This window comes from Eptesicus fuscus, chromosome 20, assembly GCF_027574615.1.
Source record: "Eptesicus fuscus isolate TK198812 chromosome 20, DD_ASM_mEF_20220401, whole genome shotgun sequence".
Taxonomy (NCBI): domain Eukaryota; kingdom Metazoa; phylum Chordata; class Mammalia; order Chiroptera; family Vespertilionidae; genus Eptesicus; species Eptesicus fuscus.
In genome coordinates this window covers 26,791,641-26,818,191 of record NC_072492.1, presented here as the reverse complement: position 1 = coordinate 26,818,191, position 26,551 = coordinate 26,791,641, and the positions used below count along the sequence as shown (strand labels likewise).

The window sequence follows — 26,551 nt, the reverse complement described above, 5'->3', positions numbered from 1 at the left end:
TGCATCAATCAACCTTTAATGTCCAAAAGAGGCATGGATGCAGAGCATAGGAGATGTGGCAGGGTCTCAGCCCCAACTCCAGAAATGAGGGAGATGAACACAAACTGGACATTTCCAACTGGCCACACAAGTCTGGGAGGACAGGGGAAAACACAGATTTGAACATTCATAAAAGGGTTTGGTATAGGGAACTCACTCATCATCCCAATTCCCACCCTCCCCTGTCAGCATCAGAAAGAAAGCTCAGCAAACACTAAATTCTTGGAGAGGGGATATTCTCCTGCCTGCCCACCAGGCCAAGGATGGAGTTGGGAAAAAAAAAAGTGAGCTAGACCCAAACCCCACCAGTGTCAACCTTACACAAGAAGAGTTTTAAATGCAATTTATAAGAATCAGCAGCTGTCAGGAATGACTCCCCCCACTCATATCCACCCCACCTCTATTTAATCAACAGACAAGGTTTCCCAGCACTCTCCTTGGAATCTCCTCCCACCAGCAGCCCTGCTCCATCTCCTGATACTGGGCTTCATCACTGCAAACTTCCTCCCAAGCCCCTGACAGCCCTTATCACTTCCATCCCTACCGCCCACAAGAGGTGGCAACCAACCACGAAGTCACTTTCCCTCTCCACTGCGAGCCACCTTCAGGACAGATGGCAGCATGGTCAACTCATCGTGGGCTATCCTCCTAAAACCTTCCTGGGAGCGCAGTATCTGGGCAAGGTGGCTGGAGGGGTGGGGGGTGGGGGTGGGCGGCTGTTACATCTGTCTTCACCTCTCAAAAAATTTTAACAAAGGCTCACTTAGAACTAACTGTGTACCCTAACTAACTACCCATATATGCTAGAGATTCCATACCATCCTGCCCTTCCCTCCCCTCTACCCCAAACCAAGACACACACACACACACACACACACTGACAAACACACACATATACACAGAGACATTGATTTGGTTTGACTGCTAAGACCTAACTAAGGAACTACAGTCACCAGAAATTCCCTTGCCAGCCAACTAATAGGGGCTGCTCTAAGAGAACTCTAGAGGAATGAGAAAACTGAGGGCTAAGCAGGGAGCAGAAAGAAGTAGAGAAGAATAAAAAGAAAAAAAAAATCAAGCTAATCCTACCTTCAACATTCTTCTAGCATGGGCTCTGACAGGAAGGTAATCCACAAAGACACAGCCCTTACTTAGAAACTTTTCTGACAAAGACAGCAAGACAAATTTGCTCCCCACTCCCACACGTCACAGACAAACACGTCTCAGGGCCCCTTAAAGAACCCACCTCCCTAACCCCACACTCTGCCCCAAGCCGTGGAATCACAGTTCAGTGGAATAGTCTCCCTGGTACTAGATCAATCCCCCTACCCTCCTTCCTATTCCTCTCTCCTCGCTGATTCTAACACTGTCCCCATGCAGCCTCCCTGGCCCTTCCAGAGCAGCTTCCACCACCAGGAAGAGGCAGATGCCGTCTTAGTTCCACCTCCAGAAACTGACTTCTTTTCCCCAGCCCTCTGAGTTTTACAGGCTTTACTGAGGGCTTAGTTTATAGAGAGAGAGAAAGAGAAAAGGTAAGGGTGGGAGAGATTTCCTAGTGCAATACAACAACAACAAAAAAAATTTTAAGTTTTGAAAATAAATGTAAAGCAGCCTTCTTCCCCAGGCAACTAAACAGAAAGAAGTTTGGTTTTGTTTACTGCGACATACACATGAAATCGAGTATACAGTCCATGCAGTAGCACAGCCATTGGAGAGGACATCCTGATGCTGGCCCCAGTGCAAAATAGTCCCAGCAACGCCGTCTGCTTGCCATCGCCGCCGCCACTGACACCTTCTCTGCAGCCGCCTAGCCTGACTTGAAGAGGAGGATTGCAACTTGACCCAAGTAAAAATAGATGAAGTGCTTTGTCTCGTGTGTAACGTAGCTGCCAAAATTTCGGCCCACAATACAATGCCAGGTAGGGTTGTATTTCTTGTCAAATTCCTAAAAGAAAAATAAAAGGTAGAGAAGAAAGGTGATTAGACAGCTGGAGGATGAGATCAGAATGGGAGTCTGGTCAGTTTAGTTATCAACCCCCACCCACTGCCCCAGCTCCCGGAACCTCAGGAGCTCAGGTTCTGAAGCTGGCTAGGACATTCCTTTCCTCATTAATAGTGAAACACCACAAAGGCTCCACTATTTCTCGCTAGCACTTTACACCCTGATCATCTCTCCTCCCCATAGCTACCCTATTCAGTAGCCCACCCTGTTACTCTTCAGCAAGGGAATCAGAGAAGCCAGTGGCACAAAGGACCACTCGTGTCACAGCATGAATAAAATAGAGGGGCAAGCCTTGCTGAGTCGCCACCCTCATTACTAAACCAGTATTTCCAAATGCCAAAAACCAAGACACTAGAACAAAATGGGGACCAAACATTACGAGTACCAGGAAGCAGTTCTGTGTAAGTCAACATTGAAGGCATTCCCTGTATACCAGGCAATGTGCATAGAACCAGGACCTCAGCCATGAGACCAAGGCAATTCCCTCATTTCTCTCAGGGGCACAAGTTCAGCACCAAAGCCACTTAGGAAATCCTCGTGACCTAATCATAGACAGCTCCCTGCCACCTGTGGGTACAGTAGGAAACCGATGGCTGTTCTAAATGCATCCTTCCAAGGCTATGAAAAGGCAATAGCCCTCCACCATTGGCCCAGCAATGCTGCCAACCCTGGGACTCAACATCCACAACTCCCACACCACATGACTCCAAAGATATTAAGGAACAGTGGAAAGGGCATGCATCACCAAACTCAGCTTTAATCCTGACTCAAGACTGTAACATAACAGAGGCATAGTTAGTTTCCTAGGTCTCATTTTCCCCATCAGCAAAACAAGAAAGCTGGACCAGATATATCTAAGGATTCTTCTGGCTCTGAGAGTCTGATTCTGGACTCTCTCCCTAGACAGGACAAGGCCATCACTCAGCAAGGAGCTGGCATGCCCAAGAGCCTTGCTGGTTCTACATATAGAAAACCTTGCAGTTTCCTCTTCTCATCCCACCCCATCTGGGTAAAAAAAAGAGTTCTGTAAAACTCCAGGACACCCTGCTACCTCTATAGACCAGAATGCCACTACTTTTAGGCATTCTCTTAGGACAGTGGTCAGCAAACTCATTAGTCAACAGAGCCAAATATCAACAGTACAACAATTGAAATTTCTTTTGAGAGCCAAGGTTTTTAAACTTAAACTTCTTCTAACGCCACTTCTTCAAAATAGACTCGCCCAGGCCGTGGTATTTTGTGGAAGAGCCACACTCAAGGGGCCAAAGAGCCGCAGTTTGCCGACCACGGTCTTAGGATACCAGAGCTCAGAATATCCAAGACTAGGACTATGCCACCAATGGACATGGATCTTGACTAGGAATCAGGGGCCTGTGTATCACTTCTATATCTATTCACCCATTCATTCAGGAATTTTTCAGGGACTAAACCCATTGTCCCAATATTGCTCATCCACTAAAAAAAAAAAAAATGATATAGTAAGCCCAAGAAGAGCAATCCTTTTTAGTGTTTGTGTGTGTGTTTCCCCCCCAAGTCCTTTTTAAGAGAAAGAAAAGGAAGCTTCCTACATGATGAGGATTATTATAGGGATATACCACTTTAAATGAGGAAGTTCCCTGAAAACTTGTATACAATCTTATATTATCCATTCATATATTCTTGATGTTCATTATGAATAGTTCTGAATTAGGCTAGTTAGATTTAAAACTGAAGCTTCACTCCCCGATCCCTTGCAGTGACATAATTATATGTAAATACACACACTCATACCCCAGCAGAGTTCCTATTAAAAATGCCTAAGATAAATTATTTGGTAATTAATAATCACTTCCTAACTTGACTGCTTTGCAAGTTCCTAGGGTTTTGTTTGCATGGAGTATAGCTGCTTTCCTATGTGCCCAGCTCCAGCCCTCCATGGGGTACAGCTCAGTTGCCAGTCCCCACCCCTGGCCACCAGCCACAGCTCTCCCAATGCACCTTCTTGATATAGGCAGCAATGTCCTTCTCTATGTTGTACTTCTCCATAGCCTGAGTGGCGCAGTCAACGGCATCCTGTTGCATGTCCTCAGACATGTCTGCATTCTTGATCACGGCCTTCCGGTCAGACATCGTGACACTGCAGAAGAAGCAAAGATGTCAGACTAACCAACCCCATGACTCTGGACAGTAAGTATTAGCATCTGGGTGTGGGGCCTCAGTGGGAGAGGGGAACACAGAGGGTAAGAACAGAAAGCACAAGAGGCAATAGAAGAAGCACCTAAGCTTTTAACTGAGATATGGCCTTTAAGCCTAAAAAATACAAGATAAATAGTAACAAAGATATAATAAGCCATCAGTTTTTATAAAGTGAGGATTTTCCAACTCTAAATTTATCTATTTCTGATATTTTGAATAGCACCAATAACCAAGACACTATATGCATAGAACTGCTATCTATGTCCTTGGGGCAAATTATATTGTATTTTCATGCTATTACTGCGGGGTTATCCTGAGGGTAAACCAGGTGGCATAATACCTGAAAACAATAGGCCCTTGATTTGATGACCATTATTACATCATTGGTATCACAGTAGAAAGCAGACAGACTAGGAATTTTAGCCATGAGGGTAGGAACAGCTAAGTATCAGGGGGTTGTTATAAGGCTTAATTAAAATTATACAAGAACATCTGTTAACAAAAAACAGCCTACATAGGGGTCTATCCCATTGGCTAGATTCAGCTAGTCACCTGTTTTTGTAAATCATTTTAGAGGAACACACTACAATGGCAGAGTTGAGTAGGTGCAAGAGACTGTATGGCCTATAAAGCCTACAATGTTTACTATCTGGCCCTTCACAGAAAATGTTGCCTAACACCAAGGCTACCAATGCCCAGTGGTGACATAACAAAAGGTGAAGAATTGTTTTAACACCCTCTTTTCATAGCTCTGCTATCTAAACCAGGTATTCATCCTATAGCAACCTAAAGAGTTCTGGGGTAGGCCTTGCATGGTCCCTTCCGAGGATGACAGGAATTGTAGGAGGGCTGGCTAGAACCTGCCTAGCAGCCTGTAGCATGTGAGGATGCTTTGCAAGAATAAAGGAGATGAGCTGCAAAATCCTATCCTCTGTCCTTGACCACAGTTCTGTCACACAGAGCAGTAAAAACCAACCGTCCCCTCATGTCCCACTCCCCAAAATACCATTCTGTAGGTCCAGAGTAGTGGACAAAAAATGCTGTCATTCCAGCCCGTCTGATACAAGGCTACACAGGATACTGCATGCTCAAAGAGATCCCTGGTATCGTTCCAAGCTACCCTGATCTCTGAATACGCACTAGCCTGTGGACTGGGTAGGCTGAAAGGGAAACAGAATTCACAACTACTCCTTTAGCCTGTATCAGATGCAAAAAATACATGCAAGGCAGCTGCCAGCTAGGCAACCCTTAACTGAATCCAAAGCACCTTTGTCTGGCACTATCAATCTAAGCGGGGCTGGTTCTACTTCAGCAGAGCCTGGCAGAGCTAAGGATTAGTGGATGAGCACCCTCTGTCCCCACATCCCGGGAGGAAAAGTCAGAGCCTCAAGAGGAGTCTGTGAGCACTACCTGTATGACCTTGGGCAATTCAACATATTCTTTAAAAAAAAAAAAGTGATTTTTAAATAAGATAAATGAGGCAACTTCGTGAGCTTGAGCAAAGGTACTAGAGCAGCACTGTGAGAACGTGCTGGTATTACGTCCCTTTGTAGTGTCAAGAAAACTAGTGTCACCTGGTATCCTATTCCAGCTCACCACTAGGAAGGGGGCACTGCTTATAAACTCGGGGTGGGGGTGGGGCCAGGTTACAAACGGCCAAGCTCAAGTACCAAATTAGCACCCTTTCCCAGCAAGCTCACCTTGCTCCACTGCCTCATCCCCAAAGTGCAAAGGAACAACTTTATCACAGTAATTAAAGCCACCTTACTCTCCAGGAGGGAGACGGCAGTTACATAACGTTGGTCTTGTGACTACAATGCCACGATTCTTCACCCCTGGCCCCCCAGGCGTCTGAGAGGTGAGGCCTGGCCCCGGTCTCCCCTGTCCAAGGTGCCAGTGAGAAAAGGCTACGGAGATGCCAGCCTAGCCCCTCCTTCCTGGGGAAAAAAAGCAAGGACCCGGGCCTCCAGACAGAAGGATAACCAGAGGGCCCCAGGCCAGCTGCCTCAGTCACGAGCCAGGAGCTCCTTTGAAAGCGAAGAGGGCACTCCAGAACAGCTCCCATCCTCGATCCTCGGTTTTGCGACGAAAAAGGCTAAGCCTCCGAAAAACCGGAACCGAGCTCCCCAACACACAGACTCTAGTATTTCCTCCCTTCAGATCTCCGAAGAGGCCCTCTCCCTCCACCATCCCACCCCCCAGAAGGCCAGCACCAGGTGAATGAGAAAGCATCCTCCTCCTCCCCACCTCCGCCCCGGCGGGCCGGCCGCCCTCCCCGCCGGCCTGGAGCAGTGTGGGGGTGACTGGGCGTCTTCGCCGCAGGAAGGACGCCCCAGAGAGTGGCGGTGGCGGTGGCGGTGGCGGTTTCGGTGGCGGTGGTGGCGGCGGTGGCGACGACGGCAGGAGGAGCCGCGTCACGCCCGAGTCCTCTCCACCCCACCCCCTCGGCCCCAAACACCAGAGGCCTCCATGCAGCACGGGGAGACTCCCGGGGGACGAGAGCCGCCACTCCGCAGCCCAGGGCCTCCAGCCGCGCCCCGAGGGTCGCGGAGGCAGAGGGTGGCGCAGCTCGGGAAAGGAGGGGCGCCGGGGGCGTCACGCCGAAGCCAGCCTGCTCCGGGCCCCTCGTGGGGAGAGGAGGAGGCCAAAGGGGCAGGGCGTGTAGGCCACCGCCCGGGGGACGCCCCCAACCACCGCTCACCTTCACGCAGGCGACTTCGCGCGAGGCCCCGGGGGGAGCAAGCGATGGCCTGAGACCGGGCGCGGGCAGGGGCGGTGTCTCCTCGGCTCCTACGGCAGCAGCCGCCGCCGCCGCCGCCGTCTCCGGCTCCCGCAGCCCCGGGCCGAGAGCTGGCCGCTGCCGTCCGCCCTTCGAGCCTCCCCGGCCGCCCTCACTCCTCGCGCCCGCCGGCCACCTGCTCCGCACTGGCGCCTCGCAGCTCCGCTCCGCTCCGCTCCGCCGCTGAGAGCGACCGGTGCGCGGCCCCCACTGAAATAGCGCCCCGCCCCGCCCCCCCGCCGCGCGCGCCGCCGTCCACGCTCCCCATTGGCTGCGCCCGGCCGGCCCCGCACTGCGGGCTTCTCCCCGCGCCGCTCTCGCCCCACATCTTGTTTCCTCCCACAATGCCTCGGGGCGGAGGGAGGAGGGGCGGAGGGGGAGCTGGAGAGAGTGGGGGAGGGAGTTGTGGCCTTAGAAGAAAAAGAAGAATGCCGACCCCCTTCACCCGGGACTGGAGAGGCCAGGCCTAAAAAGGAATAAAGAGGCGAGGCTCAGAGGGTGAGGAGAGAAGGAGGGGCCAAAGACCCCAATCCCAAAAAGAATAAAGAAAGAGAGGATGATGGAGATCTCAGACCCAGGGAGTTGATGGGGAAAGAGGTAGAGATCCTAACCTTAGGGAGAGGAGGGAGGAGGGGGGGGGGAAGTCACCAGCCTCAGAGGAAAAGACAAAGACCCCCCTTCCCTCCCCCAAATCTGTGGGAAGGAGAATAGCCAGCCCTACGGAGAGGTAAAGTCTTGAACCAGCCCTAGGGCTCCCTTCCCCTCACATCCAAGGAAGGTCCCTTCTCCATCCAGCTCAGCCTTTGTTCTTGAGCCTCGAGGCCACCGCACTAAATTGCCAGCCGGGCCTCCGTTGCTGTTTATCTTCAAGAGCAGTGGAGGCACACGTAAGCACAATTGTGAGAAGGGGGCTTTGTCTTTGGTAAGCCTTTCTGGTCAGTCCGTCCCTACCTGTCTGGTTAGGCAGGACTGGAGCGGGGGGTGAACAGAACCCCCTGGAAGTGGGAAACGTAGCATGTCAGAGCTATGCGGAGCCCTAAAATTCACCCTTCCACATTCCTTACGTTATAAAGGAGAGAACCAACGTTGGGAGAGGGGGGATCCCTTGGCAGGTCACCACAGGTCACGCCTGGACGTGAATTCTAGGCTGCGAAGTGGTGCTTCTAGGCAGGAGTCCCTCGGGTAGCGGAAGAGACTGCTTGTGGGAGTGTGTGTAAACGCATGTATGTACACATTGGGGGAGTGCTGCCCTCCACCCCACACACCTCTAGAGAAGAATAGGAAACGTCTGTTTGTTTTTTTCTTCCCCTGTTTTATAAAGGAAGTGTTTACCTTAAAAAGTGGTGAGTCTTTTGGGGGCTAAGCATTTGGGCCATACAGTGAGGATTAAGAAGCTCCCGCTGCCATCACTTTCCCTTCACTGCCTCCAACCGTAGTCAAGACTTGCTCTGGCCCTGTCTGCTATGGTTCAGGACATCATTATGTAGCGTCCATTATGTGTCAGGGAAACATGGAAAATCACCCCCTCCCACTTCTGCTTGCCACGGCTCTGTCATCTGCCAAACTCAATCAGGATTTCAGAGAAATAGGCAAAGCCTGAGGAACCCCCTCACACCAAGGGTATTCTGATGTCAGCCTCTGTGTGAGTGAATGGGGGATGGGGCATATGTGGGGAGGGAGGGAGGGAGGGAGAAGGAGGAGGCTTTATCCACTTAGGGTTTGTGGAGAGTTAATCTCATGAACTACTGGGAAGAGAACTTGTACCCTCTTTCTCCAGTGATCATTAGCTTCCAGCCTCTTCTAGGGCCTGAAGGTCAGAACCGCCATGTATGGTTGTGCAGGTGGTTCATTGTACAATGGCATTCAGCCTCAGAAGTAAACGGAGGCTAAAATATAGCCTGCACTCCACTTGCTGTGTGCCCTGGCACAGGCCAGCATCCACCTGAAACGTGCATACTTGTTTCAAGTGGGCATAAAGGTAATTAAAACTAGTGGTGGCCCTTGCAAGGCAATGCAGCCAGGACATAAATGCTCCCTCTCTCTGGCCCCCTTCCCTAGGTTAGAATAGGGCAAAAGTTTGGTCATTCCCAGTCCCTGACTGTGGTCTGGAGGAGGTAGGGACACAGAGAACATCAACTAACAGGGGTCAGACTTTTGACTTTTAAGAAATAAGGTGTCAGCATATATATATGTGTGTGAAGTGTGTGTGTCAAGGACTAAACTCCAGAATATCGGAAAGATGTGTTAATAATAGTATGGTTTAAAAATAAGAGCTAATATTTGTAGAGCCCTCCCTCTGTGCTGGGTTCTATTCTAAGTGTTTTAAGTGCAGATATTATTGCATTTAATCTCTAGAACAATCATGGCGAGTATATTACTATTCCCCTGTCCAGAGGAAACGTCCACTTAGAGAAGTTCAGTAAATTGCCCAAGATTACCCAGCTCGTCAGTGGCAGGATTCAACCCCAGGCTGTGCTGAGTGCTCCCAGTATTTACACTCAACCATCCACCCCTCTGCCTCCTAACAGAGAAGAAAGTGTAAACCAGGGGTTCCATGGCTCTGTCTAAATCATTCCAGCATTTCCTAAACTTATCTGGCTCCAAAGCCCTTTTTTTATCCAAACATTTATTAACATCTTCAGGAACTACTACTATTCCACAGGACACAGCTTGGAAAACTTGTGCTATACTAATTACTGCCATTTGTGTAAAATGCTTACTGTTTAGGATAATTACTATGCAACATAGTGACTGTTATAATTAACTTCAGCTTAGCTTGGTGCCTGTTTTTATTTGATGCCACTACATGTTCATGACTGCCCAGTTTTCTGTTGCCCAGATAGCAGAGCCTTGTCTTCAGATTTTAAAATCAGGGGATTTTTGTTTTGGTCTCATCTGTGGACCCCATTACCCTCTGGCTACTTCTTTAACTAAGGGGTTTTCCAGGGCACTGTGCTTCAGACACTGTTCCACTTGAGTAGTTTCGTCTATATATATATATGTTTTTTATCATGATCTGGGCCCTGATAGCTGCCCTAAATCCCAGACCTCTCCACTGTGGGTATCCCACAGGTTCTTCAGACTCCACATGCACACATATCAACCCCGGTCGTTAAGAGCATTGGCCCTGGAGCCAGAATGCGTGGTTTCTCACTGCTTTCCACCACTCTTCCAGCTGTGCAGATCTGGCCAAGCTATTTAATGTCTCAAAAGTTTTATCTCCTCGTCTATAAATCGAGAATAATAATATCTACCCCGTAGAGTTATGAGAAAATGCATGAAAAACTCCTGGCACGATGCCTGGTCCCTATAAATGATTAATAAATGTTAGCCATCATCAACATCTCTCTTCCAGACTAGTTTTCCTTCCCTGTATTTCTTACCTCCGTTCATGGCCCCATTATCCACCCAGGCACCAAGTCAGAAACCTGCAAGCCCCCTAGATTTGAGTCTCTCCCTTAACCATCACATCTCCAGCATCACTCACCTCCTGAATATTTCTCCAGTTCATGCCTCCTTTCATTATAAGTGCCTCATTTTCATTATGAATACCCTGCATCAGGTACTCCTCCAGTTGGTTCCTTGCTCCCATTCTTGGTACCTCCTCCCCAAATCCACACTGCAGTGATCTATCTAAAATGCAAATCTCCCAGGTCCCTCCCAACTAGAAGAAACTCTTGTGCTTTACCTAAACCTAAACACACACACACACACACACACACACACACACACACACCCTCTCTGCCTTATCGCCCCACACTTCCCATCTCCCTCTTCAATCTCTGGTAACACCATCAACTGCCTATGGCTTCCCCCACACCCAGATTCCACCCCTTTGTCCATGTGGTTCTCTTGCCTATGAGGCTGTGGCTTCCATTTGTGGTTAATTCCTTTGCCTTCTCTGAATCCCAGGTGGATGCATATTCCTTTGCTTTGCTTTGGGCCATCCAGGGCTTATCACTGATCACATTCTATTAAACTTGTTAGTCATATGTTTGTCTATAGTTCCTTGCAGACAGGGATCATGTGTGGGCTGCAGAACCTAGCACAGTGCCTGGAACATGAGAAGTTCTCTGTAAGTAATGGTTAAACTGATTGTGCTCATTAATGGCTGAAAAATATAGCTTAGAAAGACACTCTGTCTCTTCCTCCACTCAAAGAACCATGACCAGGCTCTCTGTCTTTGGAGGACCAGCAATGAATGCTGTTTACACTGGGTCTTCCTGCCTAGAACCAGGTTGCTAGCTAAGGTAAATCCCTGTTAGCCCTGAGAAAATTCTAGGCCTGATTTCTGAATTGATTTCCTCCTTAGAGTCTCTGTTGGGTATTTGGCTGATATCCTGACACCTTACAGATAAAAACAATCAAGGACTCTCCCATCCCAACTGACTGAGTCACCCAGAAGAAAAAGACCATCCAGAAGAAAGAGACTATCCAGTGATAGAGGTCACTTCACCAAGCCCTTTAGCTGTTGGCTTGCTTCAAGGGCTCCAGGAGGATGGAGAAAGGTGGGAGCGCACACACTGATATTCCCATTGCACTGCAAACCCTGGTACCAGTCCCCAGTGGGAAACCTAAGGAAGAAAGCAACATGACTGGAACTACTGGAATCGGCCCCATTTCCTTGCTGATTTCTTGGGTGGCCTTAACAGACAAACTTCCCTAGGCAACCATTTACCAAACCCCAAGCATTGCCCTTTTCCCCCAAGTTCCCTGAAATCTGGAGGAGCCAGCCAAGGGCAACCATGTGACTGGGAGCTAGTGAGATGAGCACTGGACTGGGAGTCAGAGGAGAAGTCCTAAGCCCAACGTGGCTCTAGTCAAGTTATTTCACCTCTCAGAATCTGGATTTCTTCATCTAGGAAATGTGGGACTAGATAACCTGTAACGCCGAAACCGGTTTGGCTCAGTGGATAGAGCGTCGTTCTGCGGGCTGAAAGGTCCCGGGTTCGGTTCCGGTCAGGGGCATGTGCATTGGTTGCGGGCACATCCCCGGTAGGGGGTGTGCAGGGGGCAGCTGGTCGATGTTTCTCTCTCATCGATGTTTCTGGCTCTCTGTCCCTCTCCTTTCCTCTCTGTAAAAAGTCAATAAAATATATTTAAAAAAAAAAAAAAAAAAAAAAGATAACCTGTAAGGTCCCTGTCAGCCCCAAAGTCTATGATTCTCTGATTACAAACCCTCTCACAAAGGGTGCCTTCCCTGTGGGTCAGAAATTTCTCTACTTCTAGCCAAGCTGAATGTCCTCTTTTTTCTGATTCTTCTCTCTGATACACTCAGAAGTCAGAGAGCATTTTTCTACACTCCCACCCCACCCTCCAAAACGGGGATACCATTTTGTTCACTTTGTATTCCCTCAACTAAAAAAGTACCTTGATATAGTTAAGATTCAATGACTGTTTAGAGCTTTAGTTAAAATATTAAAGCAATGGTCACCAAGAAGGAACCAAAGAGAAGATGCTCCAGTGGAAGTATATAGTGGTTTCTAAGTCATGGCTTCATAATTTAGGAGTCTTCCTCCTTCATTGTCTGGACAATCTGGAGGAACCCAGCCCCTACCTTGAGAGAACAGTGATATGGAATTTGTCAGCCTCTGAATAACCAAAGAGCAAATTAGGCTTCTTGGGTACAAGAAATGCCTGAAGGAAAAAATAGGATCAGAATATAGTGTCCCCTGACTCCATAGGACAGTTTCCTCAGGGCATTCCACTGAGGCAAATCACTGTCATTTTTCTGGAATCACCCCACTCTGGAGCTAAATGCCCAAAGAAGGAATAGCTGATAAAAGGAAAATGCACAGGCAGTTGCAAAAAGCAAGAGTATGGGCATTGGGCAGACAGAAACCATCATTTGCTCTTGGAGAGCCTCAATAGTGGGAGACAAGATTATCTATGTGGGAGATCCTTGTCTCCACAGTCATAAAAACATACACTGTGATCTCGCGCTGTCAGTCTCTTAGAGTGAGGTGGGGAATGGTGAGGGGAGCCCTAAAAACTGAGGTCTGCACAATTTTGCCTTCCTTTTTAAGGAAAATTTTAGAGGGAAACTTTGCCTTGTCAGAGATGTTAACAGCATATTTCAGTTATCAAAAACCTTTTTTAAAAATCTTCTCACTAGGAAATGGAGGCCCACCTTACATTTAACATAATAAGGTAATTCTATTTATGTAGCAGCTTTATTGAGATATAGTTCACATACCATAAAACTCACCTTTTTAAATTGCACAAATCAGTGGTTTTTAGTATATTCACAGAGCTGCATAACCAGCATCACCATCTAATTTTAGAACATTTGCACCCCCCAAAAAAGAAACTCCATACTCACTGGCAGTCACTCTCTTATTTCCCCCTAATCTCCACTAATTTACTTGCTGTCTCCATGGATTTGCCAGTGCTGGACATTTTGTGTAAATGGAATCATAAAATATATGGTCTGTTGTGCCTGTCTTATTTCACTTAGTATAATGTTTTCAAGGTTCATCTATGTTATCCATGAATCTGTGCTTCATTCCTTTTTATGGCCGGTTAATATTCTATTGTGTGAGCATACCATATTTTATTTATCTATTAATCATTTGGGTTGCTTCCACTTTTTAGCTGTTATGAATAATGTCTCTATAAACATTCATGTACAAGTTTTTGTGTGGCTATATGCTTTCAATCCTCTTGATATACAGTATATACCTATGTGTGGAATTGATGGGTTTTATGGTAACTCTATGCTTAACCTTTTGAGGAAGGGTCAGACTGTTTCCCAAAGCAACTGTACCTTTTTACATTCCTATCAGCAACACACTGTTATTACTTGTCTTTTTGGTTAAAGCCAACCTAGGGGATGTGAAATGATATCTCATTGTGGTTTTGATTTGCATTTTCTTGGTGGCTAATGATGTTGAGCAGCTTCTCACGTGTTTATTGGCAACTTGTATAGTTTCTTCAGAGAAATATTTATTCAGATCCTTTGTTCATTTTTAAATTAGGTTATTTGTCTTTTTATTATTATTGAGTTGTAAGAGTTCTTTATATGTCCTGGATACTAGACCTTCATTAGAGATATAGTTTACAAAAACGTTCTTTCATTCTGGGATTGTATTTTCACTTTCTTGATGGTGAAACTTTGAAGTACAAAAGTTTTTCATTTTTCTTTTTTCTTTTAAGGGGAGAATGTGAGTGCAGTTCCCCACTACCACAAATTATGCAGTTGAATTTCCCACGTTTGGAGAAATTGCAGGAGTCAGCACAGCAGGAGTGCAGTGGGTGAGCCTCACCCTAAGGAGACCACCTTTGTGATCATGATAACTACCCTACAAGGTAAGTAAAAAAATTTTTTTAATAAAGGCCAATTTGTCTATTTTTCTTTTTGTCCCTTGTGCTTTTTTTATTTTTAAAATCCTCACCTGAGGATATTTTTTCCATTGATTTTTAGAGAGAGTGGAAGAGAAAGGAAAAGATGGAGAAATTTTTAGATAGAGTGGCAGAGAGAGGGAAAAACAGAAATATCAATGTGAAAGAAACACATCGATTGGTTGCCTCCTGCATGAGCCCCAACCAGGGCCTGGGCCCGGGGAGGAGCCTGAAACTGAGGTAAGTGCTCTTGACCAGAATTGAACCTGGGACCCTTAGGTTCACAGGCCAATGCTCTATCCACTGAGCCAGACCGGCTAGGGCTGATTTACATTTCCTTGGTGGCTAATGATGTTGTGCTTTTGATGTCATACCCAAGAAATTACTGTCTAAACCAAGATCACAAAAATTTATTCCTATGTTTTAAGAGTTTTAGCTCTTGCTAAATGATCCATTTTGAAGTAATTTTTATGTAAGATGTGAGGTGGAATCTAACTTCTTTGTTTTGCACGTGTATATTCAATTGCCCCATATCATTAGTTGAAAAGACTATTCTTTTACCACTAAATTGTCTTGGCATCCTTATCAAAGATCAATTGACCATAAATATAGGAATTTATTTCTGGACTCCTAATTCTGTTGTATTGATCTGTATATTCTTATGCCAGTACCACACTCTCTTCATAGCTTAGTAATAAGTTGTAAATCTGGAAATGTGAGTCCTTCAACTTTGCTCTTCTTTTTCAGGATTCTTTGTCTATTCTCAGTCCCTTGCATTTCCATATGACCTTTTCTATATAAAAGCCAGCTAGTATTTTGATGGAGATTATGTTGAATTATAGATCAATTTGATGAGTATTGCTAAGTAATCCTTAACAATATTAAGTTTTCTGATCTATGAACAAGGGATTTCTTCCCTTTTATTTAGGTCTTCTTTAATTCCTTTCAATAATGTATTACAATTTTCAGTGTACATGCCTTAAATTTCTTTTGATAAATACATTCCTAAATATTTCATTCTTTTGTAATTATAAATTGAATTATTTTCTTAATTTTATATTCAGATTGTTCATTGCTAGTATATAGAAATATAATTGATTTTTGTGTATTGTCGTTTGTATTCTGCAACCTTGTAGATCTCATTAATAAATCTCTAATAGTTTGTGTATGTCTGTGTTCTTTAGAATTTTCTATACATGAGACCATATCATATATGAATAGAAATTGTTTTACTTCTTCCTGTCTGATCTGGGTGCCTTTTATTCCATTTTCTTGCCTAATTGTTCTGGCTAGAACCTTCAGTACAGTGTTGAATAGAATTGGTGAGAGCAAATTTCCTTATCTTGTTCCTGATCTTAGGGGGAAAGCCTTTCAATCTTTCACCACTAAGTCTAATGTTAGATGTGGGGGTTTTGTATATGCTCTTTATCAAGCTTAGGAAGTTTACTTCTATTTATAATTTGTTGAGTGTTTTTTTAGTAAAAAGGTATTGAATTTTTTCAAATATTTGTTCTGCATCTATTGAGATGATCATGTGGTTTGGGTCCATTATTTTATTAATATGGTATATTATGTATATTGGTTTTCAAATATTAAACCAATCTTGCATTCCTGGGATAAATCCCAGTTGGTCATGATGTATAATTCTTTTTACTGTTGCTGGGTTCATTTTGCTAGTATTTTGTTGAGGATTTTTGCATCTATATTGATATGTTGATACATATTTTTCTTGTGATGTCTTTGTCTGGCTTTGGTATCTGGGTAATACTAGATTCATGAAATGAGTTGGAAATGTTTCCTCCTATTGTATTTTTTGGAAGAGTATGAAATATTGATATTAATTCTTTAAAGATTTGGTAGAATTCAGCAGAGAAGCCATCTAGGCCTGGAATTTTCTTTGTGGAAAGTTTTACAAATACTAACACAATCTCTTTAGTCTATTCAGATTACCTATTTCTTGAAGTAATTTCAGGAGCTTGTGTTTCTAACAATTTGTCCATGTTATCTAGGTTATCTAATTTAATAGCATTAAATAGTATACTTGTTCACAGTATTCCTTTGTAATCCTTTTCCTTTCTCTAAGATCTGTAACAATGTCCCTTCTTTCATTCCTCTTTGTAGTAACCTGAGTCTTCTCTTTTTTCTTGGTCAGTCTAGCTGAAGATTTGTCAATTTTGTTCATTTCTTCAAAGAACCAACTTTTAATTTTATTATTTTTTTATTGCTTTTCTATTAACAGGATGGTTTGGGGGCACCCAAATGATGTAAGCTGTTTGGGTCAGGGGAAACTCAGCCTGGGACTATTTCTTTGAGCAGCTGGATTCAAACTCAACTCTTTGTTTAGTTCACTCTAAACAGGGTTTTATTTTAGTGTCTCCCTTATCCCCATGACTCCTGGAGTGATATGACAAAGAAGTAGAGACCATACCATTACTTGGGGCTTGTGAGGACCAACTATTCCATTAAATCCATAAACACTTCTTAAACATTAACAGGTTGTGAGGAGGACATCAAGGGGGACAGGGATGAGTAGCCAGAATCAGCCTCAGAATTTTCCAAGTTCACAGTCTAGTTGGGGAGACACACATGTACACAACCAACCTTAACACAGGTCAGACTACAATGAGGGCTGTGATTGTGAGCAAAATACTCATAGGGAGCATGGGGCTACGGAGGTAGTTAGTTAATCTGTCTGGAAGAATTAGGAAACAGGAGAGTTGGCATTTGAGGTAAGTCTTAAAGCATGGTAGGATTCAGGGGAAAAGAGAAAATCGAGGGAGGGAATGTTCTTCAGTCAGAAAGAAGCATACAGGCCAAGGCAGGGAATGGTAGGAAGCCAGGCCTGGCAGGGACAGAGTGTGCTGGGAAGGGAACAGGCTGGACAGAAAAGCTAGGGCCAGACTTTGGATGGGCCTAACGGATGTGCTTAGGAGCTAGAATGTTATCCTTAAGGAACTTGGGGCCCAATGAAGGGCACTGAGCAGGAGGATGCATGACCAGCTTCTGTAGGAATGTGAGACTGCAACAAAAACCTAAGTCGGTTTATTCAGGTTCTATGGTACCATCCAAACCCCTAGAAACAGTAAAGATAGCTGCCTTTACCATTGTTGATCACCCCTCCTTGGTACTGTCTCCTCCCTAAGCTTCCATGGCACAACACTTTCCTGATTTCCTTCCTACCTCTCTAGCTGCCTTAGCAGGCTCCTTTTCTTCTGCCCATCCCAAGTGTTGGTGTTCCTCAGAGTTATCTTCTAGATCCTTTTCTCTTCCACTAGACAGTTCGCCCTTGGAGATCTCACATGTTGCCATGGCTTCAGTGACTGGCTATGGATTGGGAACTCCCAAATTTATAGGTAGCTTTCTCAGACCTCTCTCCTGGTGTGGACCATCAGATCTAACTGTTCATTAGACATCTCCATTTAGGTGCTATCTTCATTAAAATTAGGTCCAGCTGTGAGTAGAAGGCAACCCCCCCACCCTCCCCGTCAAGGAAAATGGCCCAAACAAGATAGGAGTTTATTTCTCTTTTAGATAAAAGGAGTTCAGAGGTATTAAGACCAGGCCTGGGATGACAACCTAGGAGTCATATCTTTGAAATCTGTCTCTTTGCCTTTATCCCCAAGCCACCATCCTCCTCCAGAACAACTGCAACAGCTTTGCCATTCTTGCTCCTCTCAAATAAATTATATCTACACTGTCCAATATGTGAGCCACTAAACATGTGTGGCTACTGAACACTCAAAAGGTGGCTAATTCAAATTGAGATGTGCTGTAAGTATAAAACACACATTGGATTTTGAAGGTTTTATATGAAAAAGTAAAACATCACTAAGATTTCTCTATTGATTATATGTTAAATGATAATATTTTTGATATATTGAATTTAACAAAATATTGTTTAAAATTAATTTCACCTATTTGTTTTTACATTTTTAATGTGGCCACTAGAAATTTTCAAATTTCTTGTGGCTCACATTTATGGCTCTCATATTTCTGTTGAACAGCACTGCTCCCCACAAAAGCAAAAAGAATCTTTCTTAAACACAAATATGAACTTGTCACACGTCTTCTTAAAACCTTTCAGTGGCTTATCATTGCCTTTAGGATAAAGTTCATTCTACTCCATATGGTTTTCAAGCCCAGACCCAGCTTCGCCCTCCAGCCTTATCTTTCACAACCTCCTCTCTCCACCTGCCCCTTGCACAAACACACACCCTTTGTAGTTGATACCACACACCAGGTCCTTGCCTCCTGTTGCCCTTTCTCAGCTTGGAAGGACATCCAGTGGATTGACTCTGCCCTTAACCCCTCTAGAGACCCCTCTGCCATAGGCTGTTCCATGTGGAGTTTCTGATCCCAAAAGAGTCCAGCACAGAAAGGGTGGCTAGATTCCCTTTTGCCCTCCCCAAGTGGGTCCTGAAGGTGGGACTCACGCTGGGGCCCTCCCTCTTGGGGCAGACCCTGCACCTGGCAAAGCCATTGCTCACAGCTTTTATTATCCTCGTCTCTCTTTTCCTTTCACAGCCAGGTCAGATCTCACAAAGCAATAGGTATTACCTGCAGTTCCCAACCTGGAGAATTGAAAACACATGCCCAGCATGCTGCCAACAGCAGCCACCTGGAAGAGGCTCTGTAATTACACACAGACAGGGGTCTGCCTTCCTGTTCTCACTCATCTATGAAACACTTGCATTCCCTCATGTCCCATGGTGCCTTAAAAAATGAAATATGAACCTGGGCGCTTCAGAAGAGTGAGTTCCGACTCCCCAGTCCACATGGCAGACAGTAGAGCTCGCCACGATTCAAATCCTTTCAGTCATCTATTCGTTCCTTCATCCAGGACACACTTAATGGCCCCCTGCCATGTAGTAGCACTGGCCCTGGGGTTGGGAACACATTAAATACGACCCATGCCCTACTTTTGAAAAGCTCACAGTCTAGTAAGGAAGTTAAGGTATCTGAGTAGTTTCAGGAAAAAATGAAAATAAAAAAGTGATGTGTAGAGGGTTTCTTGGGCAACTGCAGTCATGACGGGGGCTGCCCCCAGTGCCTGCAGCTCGCTCGGTGCGGGAGGCGGCGGGCTCCCCCGAAGCGCTGCTGCAGTACAGCCTTCTTCTGCAGTACCTGGTGGGTGACCAGCGTCAGCCCAGGCTCCTGGATCCGACCAAGAGTGAGGAGAAGATGACCGAGAAGGCGATGGAAAGCCGCTGGCGCCTTCAAAGCAGCGCTGGCCTGCGTGGGAGGATTTGTCTTGGGAGGTGCATTTGGGGTGTTTACCGCCGGCATGGATACCAATGTGAGCTTTGACCCTAAGGATCCTAACCGGACTCCGACAGCAAAAGAAGTTGGTAAAGACATGGGCCAGAGAGGAATGTCCTACGCCAAAAATGTTGCCATTGTGGGCGTCATGCTTTCTTGCACTGTGTGGCCGAATCTTACTGGGGAAAATCAGATTGGAAGAACAGTGTCATTAGTGGCTGCATCACTGGAGGAGCCATTGGTTTCAGAGCTGGCTTAAATGCTGGGGTCATGGCTTTCTCTGCTGCAATCGATTATTTTCTAAAATAATCGAGAGTGACTGCCTCCGGGGAAGACACCACCAACCCAGGACCAGAGCTGTTCTGTGGGGGGGAATTTTTGCACCTTCCAGGGCCCTCGCTTCAGACACTGAAGACATCTGTTTCCTCTCATATAGTCCATGTTGTGAGGAGCCGCCTGGCCACTGGATGCCTCCAGCCTCTGAGCAGCCACACTCTCTGCTCCTGGACGCCAGCCAGCCTCTCTCTTTCCGGCAGATTAGGAGTCAGCGTGTTGACTTGTAGAAATTAAGCTCCACAGAGATTCGGTGCTGACCACACTTGGCCCTCTGGCTGGTTGGTGCTGTGGGAACCGAGGTGACTTTACAGACCCAGGAAGCTGCTCGACCTTGGAACTCCATGCAGTCATCCATCTCACGTATCTGTCAGGGCAGGGCAAAGTAAATTTATGCCTTCTGACCAATTAAGTCACTTTGTTTAGCATCCTGCTATCCTTGTTTAAAAAATGTATTTATATGACAGTTTTTTTAAAAAGTGGTGTGTAATAAAGAAAGTGAAGATAAAATCCCAGATAAGAGAAAGATAATTTTGGAAAGGGTGTCTGTTTCTTGAGAGGTAACATAGTATAGTGGCTAAGAATATAGACTCTGGGGACACAGGCCTGGGTTCAAATCCTGACTTTGCCACTTAATAACTGTGTAACCCAATGGAGAAATGGGGAGAATTTTTTTTTAATATATTTTATTGGTTTTTTACAGAGAGGAAGGGAGAGGGATAGAGAGTTAGAAACATCAATGAGAGAGAAACATCGATCAGCTGCCTCCTGCACACCCCCTACTGGGGATATGCCTGCAACCAAGGTACATGCCCTTGACCGGAATCGAACCCGGGACCCTTCAGTCCGAAAGCCGACGCTCTATCCACTGAGCCAAACTGGTTAGGACGAAATGGGGAGAATTTTGAGGTTATGGAGAAAAGTTAGTGTCCAGAAAATTTAGTGTAGTAGAGCTCAATGGACGTCAGCTGGTATAAACAGGGAACATGGGTTTTCTGCAAATGTGGAGTAGGAAGTTAGGGCATTCTAGACGGATAGGGCCACAGAACAAAATGTGCTGTTTTTATGGAATTCCTGTTGGATGCAGTATAGCCTGTTAGAAAGGAAGAGGCGAGGCTAGTAAATTGGGTTGGGGGTTAAACTTTGGAACACTGAATGCCAAAATGGACTTAAGGAGAAATACAATGACGCAGACAACCTTGAGAGGGCAGCTTGCCCACCTAGCCGCAAGCAATGGTCCTCATCTTCAGAGCCACATTCTGTTGAGCTAAACTTCTGGGTCTTCAAAGATGAGGAGCCAGCCCTTGGGGCATGGTGCAGCGGTCTGTCTCCTGGATTCTGCCCACCTGGAAAAGCTTACCCCTGCCTCCCCAGCAGCTCAAGAGCTGGATTGAGGACTGAGGGAGAACAGCTACTTGCTTTCACAAAGATGAGTGGACATGGGCATCTCTGCCCACCAGAAGGCTGGTGTTGGGGCATCAAGGCTGGAAGAGGCCTCAGGAAAGGTGGCAGCTGGGGAGGAAGGTAGACAAGGCCAGGTGAGGCTGATCGGCCTCAGAGTTTGTCACTAGCCTGTTTTCCTCTGGGGTTCTACAGAACCTCCTCAATCCTACTTTCAAGTGAGGCCGACTGAGAGCAACGATTTCATCAAGTGAAAAATGATCTAAGGAGAGGCCCTGCTGGGAGACTGCAAAAGGGGGCAAGGGTCCCAGAGAGTGATTCCTAGCTCAGGGACGCCCCAACTCTGGGCTGAGGGGTCAGATTGGAAGGCAAGGTGGTATAGTGCACCGGGTCCTGCCTGGAGGAATCAGAAGGCCTCCATTCTTGTGCATTCTTGTCTCTCCTTGTGGACTTTGGGGAAATCTCTTCTCCTTGGCCTCTGTTCCTTCTCAGTAGAACAAAAAGGTTTTGCCGGGAGGGTCTCAGATGCTTTTACAGCTCTGTACTCCAGTTAAACAATGCCCTGCTGTTAGGATTTGGGGTACTGGAGTGTGTCCTAAATATTGGAAGGAACCCAGAACAGCCAGACCTGAGAAAAGAGGAAACTAGAGGGCTGTCCTGAGCCCCCAATAGTCAGGGTACACAGGGGTGAGGCCTGTAGAAGGGGTGGGGAGGGAGGGGAACGGCGCCTGACATCTCCAGGACAAGGGAAGGTAACTGGTAAAAGGTATCTTCTCCCAGCTCCAACTACACCGGGATCCTGTGGAAAAGCTGCATTATAATCGATAGCCTCATAAATAAATAAAGGAGTCAACGCATCCTGTCTCCAGCTCAGGCCTTCTTTAGGAAAATTGAACCTCAACCCACTTCTGCTCACCCATTCTGCATTTCTGCAGAGGCCTCAGAGGGAAGGAACTCCTACAGGTCATCTTAGGCATCCCCCTGCCTCTGGGCTGGCCTGCCATGCATCCCATCGAAGAAGGTCAAGGGCTGGGGAGTGTGCCCTCTACCTGCCCCCTCTCCCCCAGAAAGGCCCTCTCTTTCCTGCAGTTGCCCTTCCCCCAGTCCCTGAGGCTCTCTCACTGGGAACCCTCGCTCTTCCCCTCATCCTTTTACCCCTGGTAAATTCTCCCTGTCCTTTCAGCTCTGGCTCCTTGCTTCTCACCTCTCCTGATTGCATGCCTTTCTTCTGACCACTGCTTGGCGCCAAACAGAATCAGCAGCAGGAGGAAGGGAGCTGCTCCCCAATCTCTATGGTCTCCCTCCATACCCACCCCTCGGACTCCTTGTCATTAATGGTCGATGAGCCCCTCAGGGTCTGTCAGAGTAAATGCACTTCTTCTTTTTTTTTTTTTTTAATAAGGAAAGGATAGTTGTTGTTTTTTTTAAATATGTCTTTATTGATTTGCGAGAGAGGAAGGGAGAGGGATAGAGAGAGAAACACTGATGAGAGAGAAACAGATTGGCTGCTTCCTACATGCCCTCCACCTGGGATGGAGCCCAAAACCTGGGCATGTGCCCTGGTTGGGAATCAAATCTTTAACCTCTTGGTTCATGGGTCGATGCTCAACCACTAAGCCACACCGATCAGACAGTAAATGCATTTCTGTAAGCAATGGACAAAGACCCTTGTCACTTCACAGGGAGTTGACTTCCTCCCTCTGACTTCTATTACAACACCGGAGATGTTTTCCTCATAGGAAAAAGCAAATCTCAGATAAAGCAAGTTCAATATTTTAGACCCCAAAGACCAAGATGGTGATGAGCCCTGTGTGGTGTTGGGCAGCTGCCTCGGGTGTGCCTTGAAACACATCAGGACCTTTCCTCTACTGAGCAACTCATCTCCCCCTCCAGCTCCTGGCCCAGACGGAGAGCTCTCCCGTGCCTAAGGACTAAGGGCTGTGACAGCCCCCTTTGTCCATAATTACTGACCATTGGGCTCCAGCTGATTCCTGGGGACTGAACATTCCTTTAATTACAGGTTTCTGACTAGAAGGTACCCCATCTCTGCTTTCTTTCATCTTCAAGTATAAAATTTAGAATATTCCATTTCCTTCTGAGTTATCCATGGCAGAGTTTCCGCCCCAGCTTCCCAACCCCACCCGGTCTCCTCCTGTCATCGGTCGTTACCAAAAGGCACAACTGGGAGGGTGAGTCTGTAGCTAACATACCCACAGTGCTTCCCAGTGCACATGAACAGAAAGTGTTGTTCTGAGACGTCTATACCAGTGGTCGCCAACCTTTTGGACCTCATGGACCACCAGTGGTCCATGGACAAGCAGTTGGCCACCGCTGGTCTATATAGTGTGCCTTTCCCTGGGCACTGATAATCTGCTTTCCTCATCCCAGGGAGGAACTCAGGCCTAGGAAGCAGTCAGTAATCCGGGCTCCTGGCTCTGGTTTGGCTGTCTCCCAGCTGACAGGAGGTAGCTCTGGCTGGCTGCCCAGCAAGTGGCAAAGGTATCTCCTAAGAGGCAAGGGTGGCCAGTAGCACAGTTCAATGGACTTGTAAAGCTGCTTACTAATTTTCAAGGCTGCATTAATGAACTCCCCCAACGTATGGGGAACATGTCTATCTACCGGGCTTCCTACCCTAGGAGAAGGTTGTGAATGCAGTGCAGCTATAGCTCCTAGAGCTGAAAAGGTATTCAAGAAATTATTTGGCCCAGGCCTCTCCCTTTGAGTGGCCACCAGGGCCCAGCCTTGATGTGACTGGCCCACAGTCTCAGGCAGGACGCTAGGGCCCCAGCTCTGCCTATAGCACCGGCTGGGGATGGCACTGAGCAAATGGGTTGTGGCTGTCACTAGAGGAACTGGCAGCAGGCACAGCAGACTATGTTTTCTTTTCAGGCTGAGGGTAACTAGAGGAAGCTGAGAATTCCTCTGTTCTGCCTCAAACAGGAGGAGGGGGAGGAAGGGAGGAGAGGAACAGGGAGGCCAGGGGCTCTCAGTGGAGGAACACTGTTCCAGCTCCTAGGATAAGTGAGGTAGTAGGGATCAGAGGTGGCAGAGAAGACAACCCTAGGGCCCCACGGAGTCCCTGAGTAGGATGTCAGGAGCTTGGGTCTCCTGTTTGGAACTGTTCTGGGGGAGTCATGGTGAGAACTCTGTGACACTGGATAAGTTATTTTGCTCTCTGTGCCTTGGTTACTTTATTAATAAAATGGGAATAATAATCCCCACCTGATAAAGTCATTTGAAGATTAAGTGCCTTTGAGTATGTAAAGTGCTTAGAACAGTGTCTGCTGTGTAGTAAGCAGTAGGTAAGTTTTTGCTGTCACTACTGTGGTGAATCCTCACACAAAGCTCTGAAGTAGATTACTAATCTCTGAGGCTCAGTGAGGTCAACTGATTGATAGCATGGGTGTCCTCTTAAGTCCTTTTGGGTGGAAGCAGCTTCAGACTCTCCAGCTCGCACCCCAAGTCCATTTCTGTCTGGAAATTGCACAGCTACTTCATCAACAGCAGGCACAAAGGTGGATCTCTGTCCTGCCTAGGAGGCCTGGCAAGCCTCTAGGGGCCAGGCTGGCTGGCGGCTTCAGGCCCAGCCAGAGGTCCCTCCCACCAACTCTTGCAGCACCCAGATCTGGGAGCCTCCTAAACGCTACACCCTGCACACCTCCCTTCCGCCCCCTCCCCCTCCCCCCACCTCCCCCCCGCCCCTCAGCCTCCCCTGGAGACATCACCTGCCCACATTGTCTCCCCTCTTTGTGCAACATGCTGGCTGCCCAGACTGGAGGGACACTTTGGATCTCAGATCTCAGGATAAACAAACTGCTGCTCAGGCCCAGCCCTCTGCTGGCTTGCTGCTCCCGCCCCCCTCAATCCGCAGTGCACAGTCGCTCTGTTGTTCTCTGTTCTCCTGCCAACTTGGCAGCTCGTCTCTGCTGTTACTATCAACACCTCCGAGGGAGAAGCGAGAGGAGTCAGCTCTGATCGCCTGTGCACTGAGCACAAATTCATGTCAGAGCCAGCCCTGGGATGCCTCTCAAGCTCCCTAGAGGAAAGGTGGGCCTGATCAGAGCCTCCTGATTGCAAAGCAGCCTCCCAGCAGAGCCCAGGCCTGGCCAACAGCTCTGATAGGCTCTCAGCCCAGCTCTCCCATGGTCTGGGGAGGGTTGGTGGCTTCAATTCCTGAAATGGTTGGTGAGGGGTGGAGCAGCCTGTGGCCAGGGTTGAAGAAACAAGTCTTTCTCTCTCCAGACTGTGAGTCCTGGAATGCCAGGACTGTGCCTTCTGCCTTCCATCTTTCTTGGACTCATATGCAGAACTCTTGCCTCCCTTGTCAGATTGAATTGGGAGCCCCTAGGTGACACACTTTCCCCACTGAATAGAAACTTCCCACAGACAGAAACGACCTTTTTCTCTTTCCAGACCTCTCAGGCCCTGCCCATTTGACCAATCAAGCAGCTAATGCTCCGCTGTGGCTCCTGCCAGGACTCCTGCGGTCTAGTTTGGAAGAAGGGAGAATCCATATCTTCAGGGACCCAATGCCCTTCCCTCCCTCCCTCCCTACCTCCCTCTCTCCCTTCCTTCCTTCTTCCTTCCCTTCCTTCCTTCCTTCCTTCCTCCCTCCTTCCTTCCTTTCTCTATACTCACCAGGCCCTTCTCCCAGATGTAAAAACTATCCTAAGACCTCCCTCTATTCCCTGCTTCAGAAGTCTGAAGACCACCACCAAGAGAGACACAGCCACCTTCCTGGTAAGAGCCCTCCAGGTCCCTGGAAGGCCAGCTGACTTTCCATGGGCCAGAAAACAGGAAAAGAGAATTCATTCAATGGGCCAGGATGTAAATAAGCCACAGGAGGCTGCGCCATTCCGGGCTGCACCTGTGAGCATCTCTCAACTGAAGCCCTGTCAGCGTTTCCATGACAAACTGGTATTTCTGGAGGCCTCACTTCAAGAGCATGCCTTGTGGTAAGACTTGACACTAAAATGCTGTCATAATTTTTTTACCTAGAAAAGATTGGATGCTCTAAAAACCAACCCGCTCATTATATGTGTTTACTTTCCATCCTGAGAGTTTTGTGGGTATTATATTTGTACAGCGTTCATGCAAGCATGTAATATACATGTGGGAGTTCTGTGGTAGAGAGCTGTCATGGCAAATACACAACCATTATACTATGTGCTAAGACATCTCCCCTCCCTAAAACATCTCCCCATTGTGACAATGTCCCACCC

General features: G+C 46.9%; 1 protein-coding gene, 1 long non-coding RNA gene and 1 other non-coding gene across 8 annotated transcripts; 1 reads left to right on the top strand and 2 right to left on the bottom strand.

The window, feature by feature from the left end:
* Window positions 1–8,435, bottom strand: DYNLL2 (dynein light chain LC8-type 2). 5 transcript variants are annotated; one of them, XM_054709195.1, is made up of 3 exons: window positions 8,328–8,435; window positions 4,019–4,157; window positions 1–1,984 (listed from the first exon to the last, which is right to left on the bottom strand). In XM_054709195.1, exons 1-3 carry the CDS (start codon window positions 8,369–8,371, stop codon window positions 1,847–1,849), a joined length of 321 nt encoding a protein of 106 aa, XP_054565170.1. In that variant the 5' UTR covers window positions 8,372–8,435; the 3' UTR covers window positions 1–1,846. The 5 variants fall into 5 exon arrangements, with proteins under 5 accessions (XP_054565170.1, XP_028010560.1, XP_008145954.1 ...); XM_028154759.2 differs by lacking the exon at window positions 8,328–8,435 and adding an exon at window positions 7,763–7,868; XM_008147732.3 differs by lacking the exon at window positions 8,328–8,435 and adding an exon at window positions 6,918–7,192.
* On the top strand, window positions 7,398–25,884 carry LOC114233799 (uncharacterized). 2 transcript variants are annotated; one of them, XR_008554727.1, is made up of 4 exons: window positions 7,398–7,493; window positions 11,308–11,503; window positions 14,151–14,303; window positions 25,743–25,884. It is a non-coding gene; the product is annotated as an uncharacterized LOC114233799 (long non-coding RNA). The 2 variants fall into 2 exon arrangements; XR_008554728.1 differs by lacking the exon at window positions 7,398–7,493 and adding an exon at window positions 8,529–8,637.
* LOC114233853 (U1 spliceosomal RNA) lies at window positions 14,148–14,311 on the bottom strand. Its single transcript, XR_003620044.2, has one exon. It is a non-coding gene; the product is annotated as a U1 spliceosomal RNA (small nuclear RNA).
* Window positions 25,885–26,551: the final 667 nt, after the last annotated feature.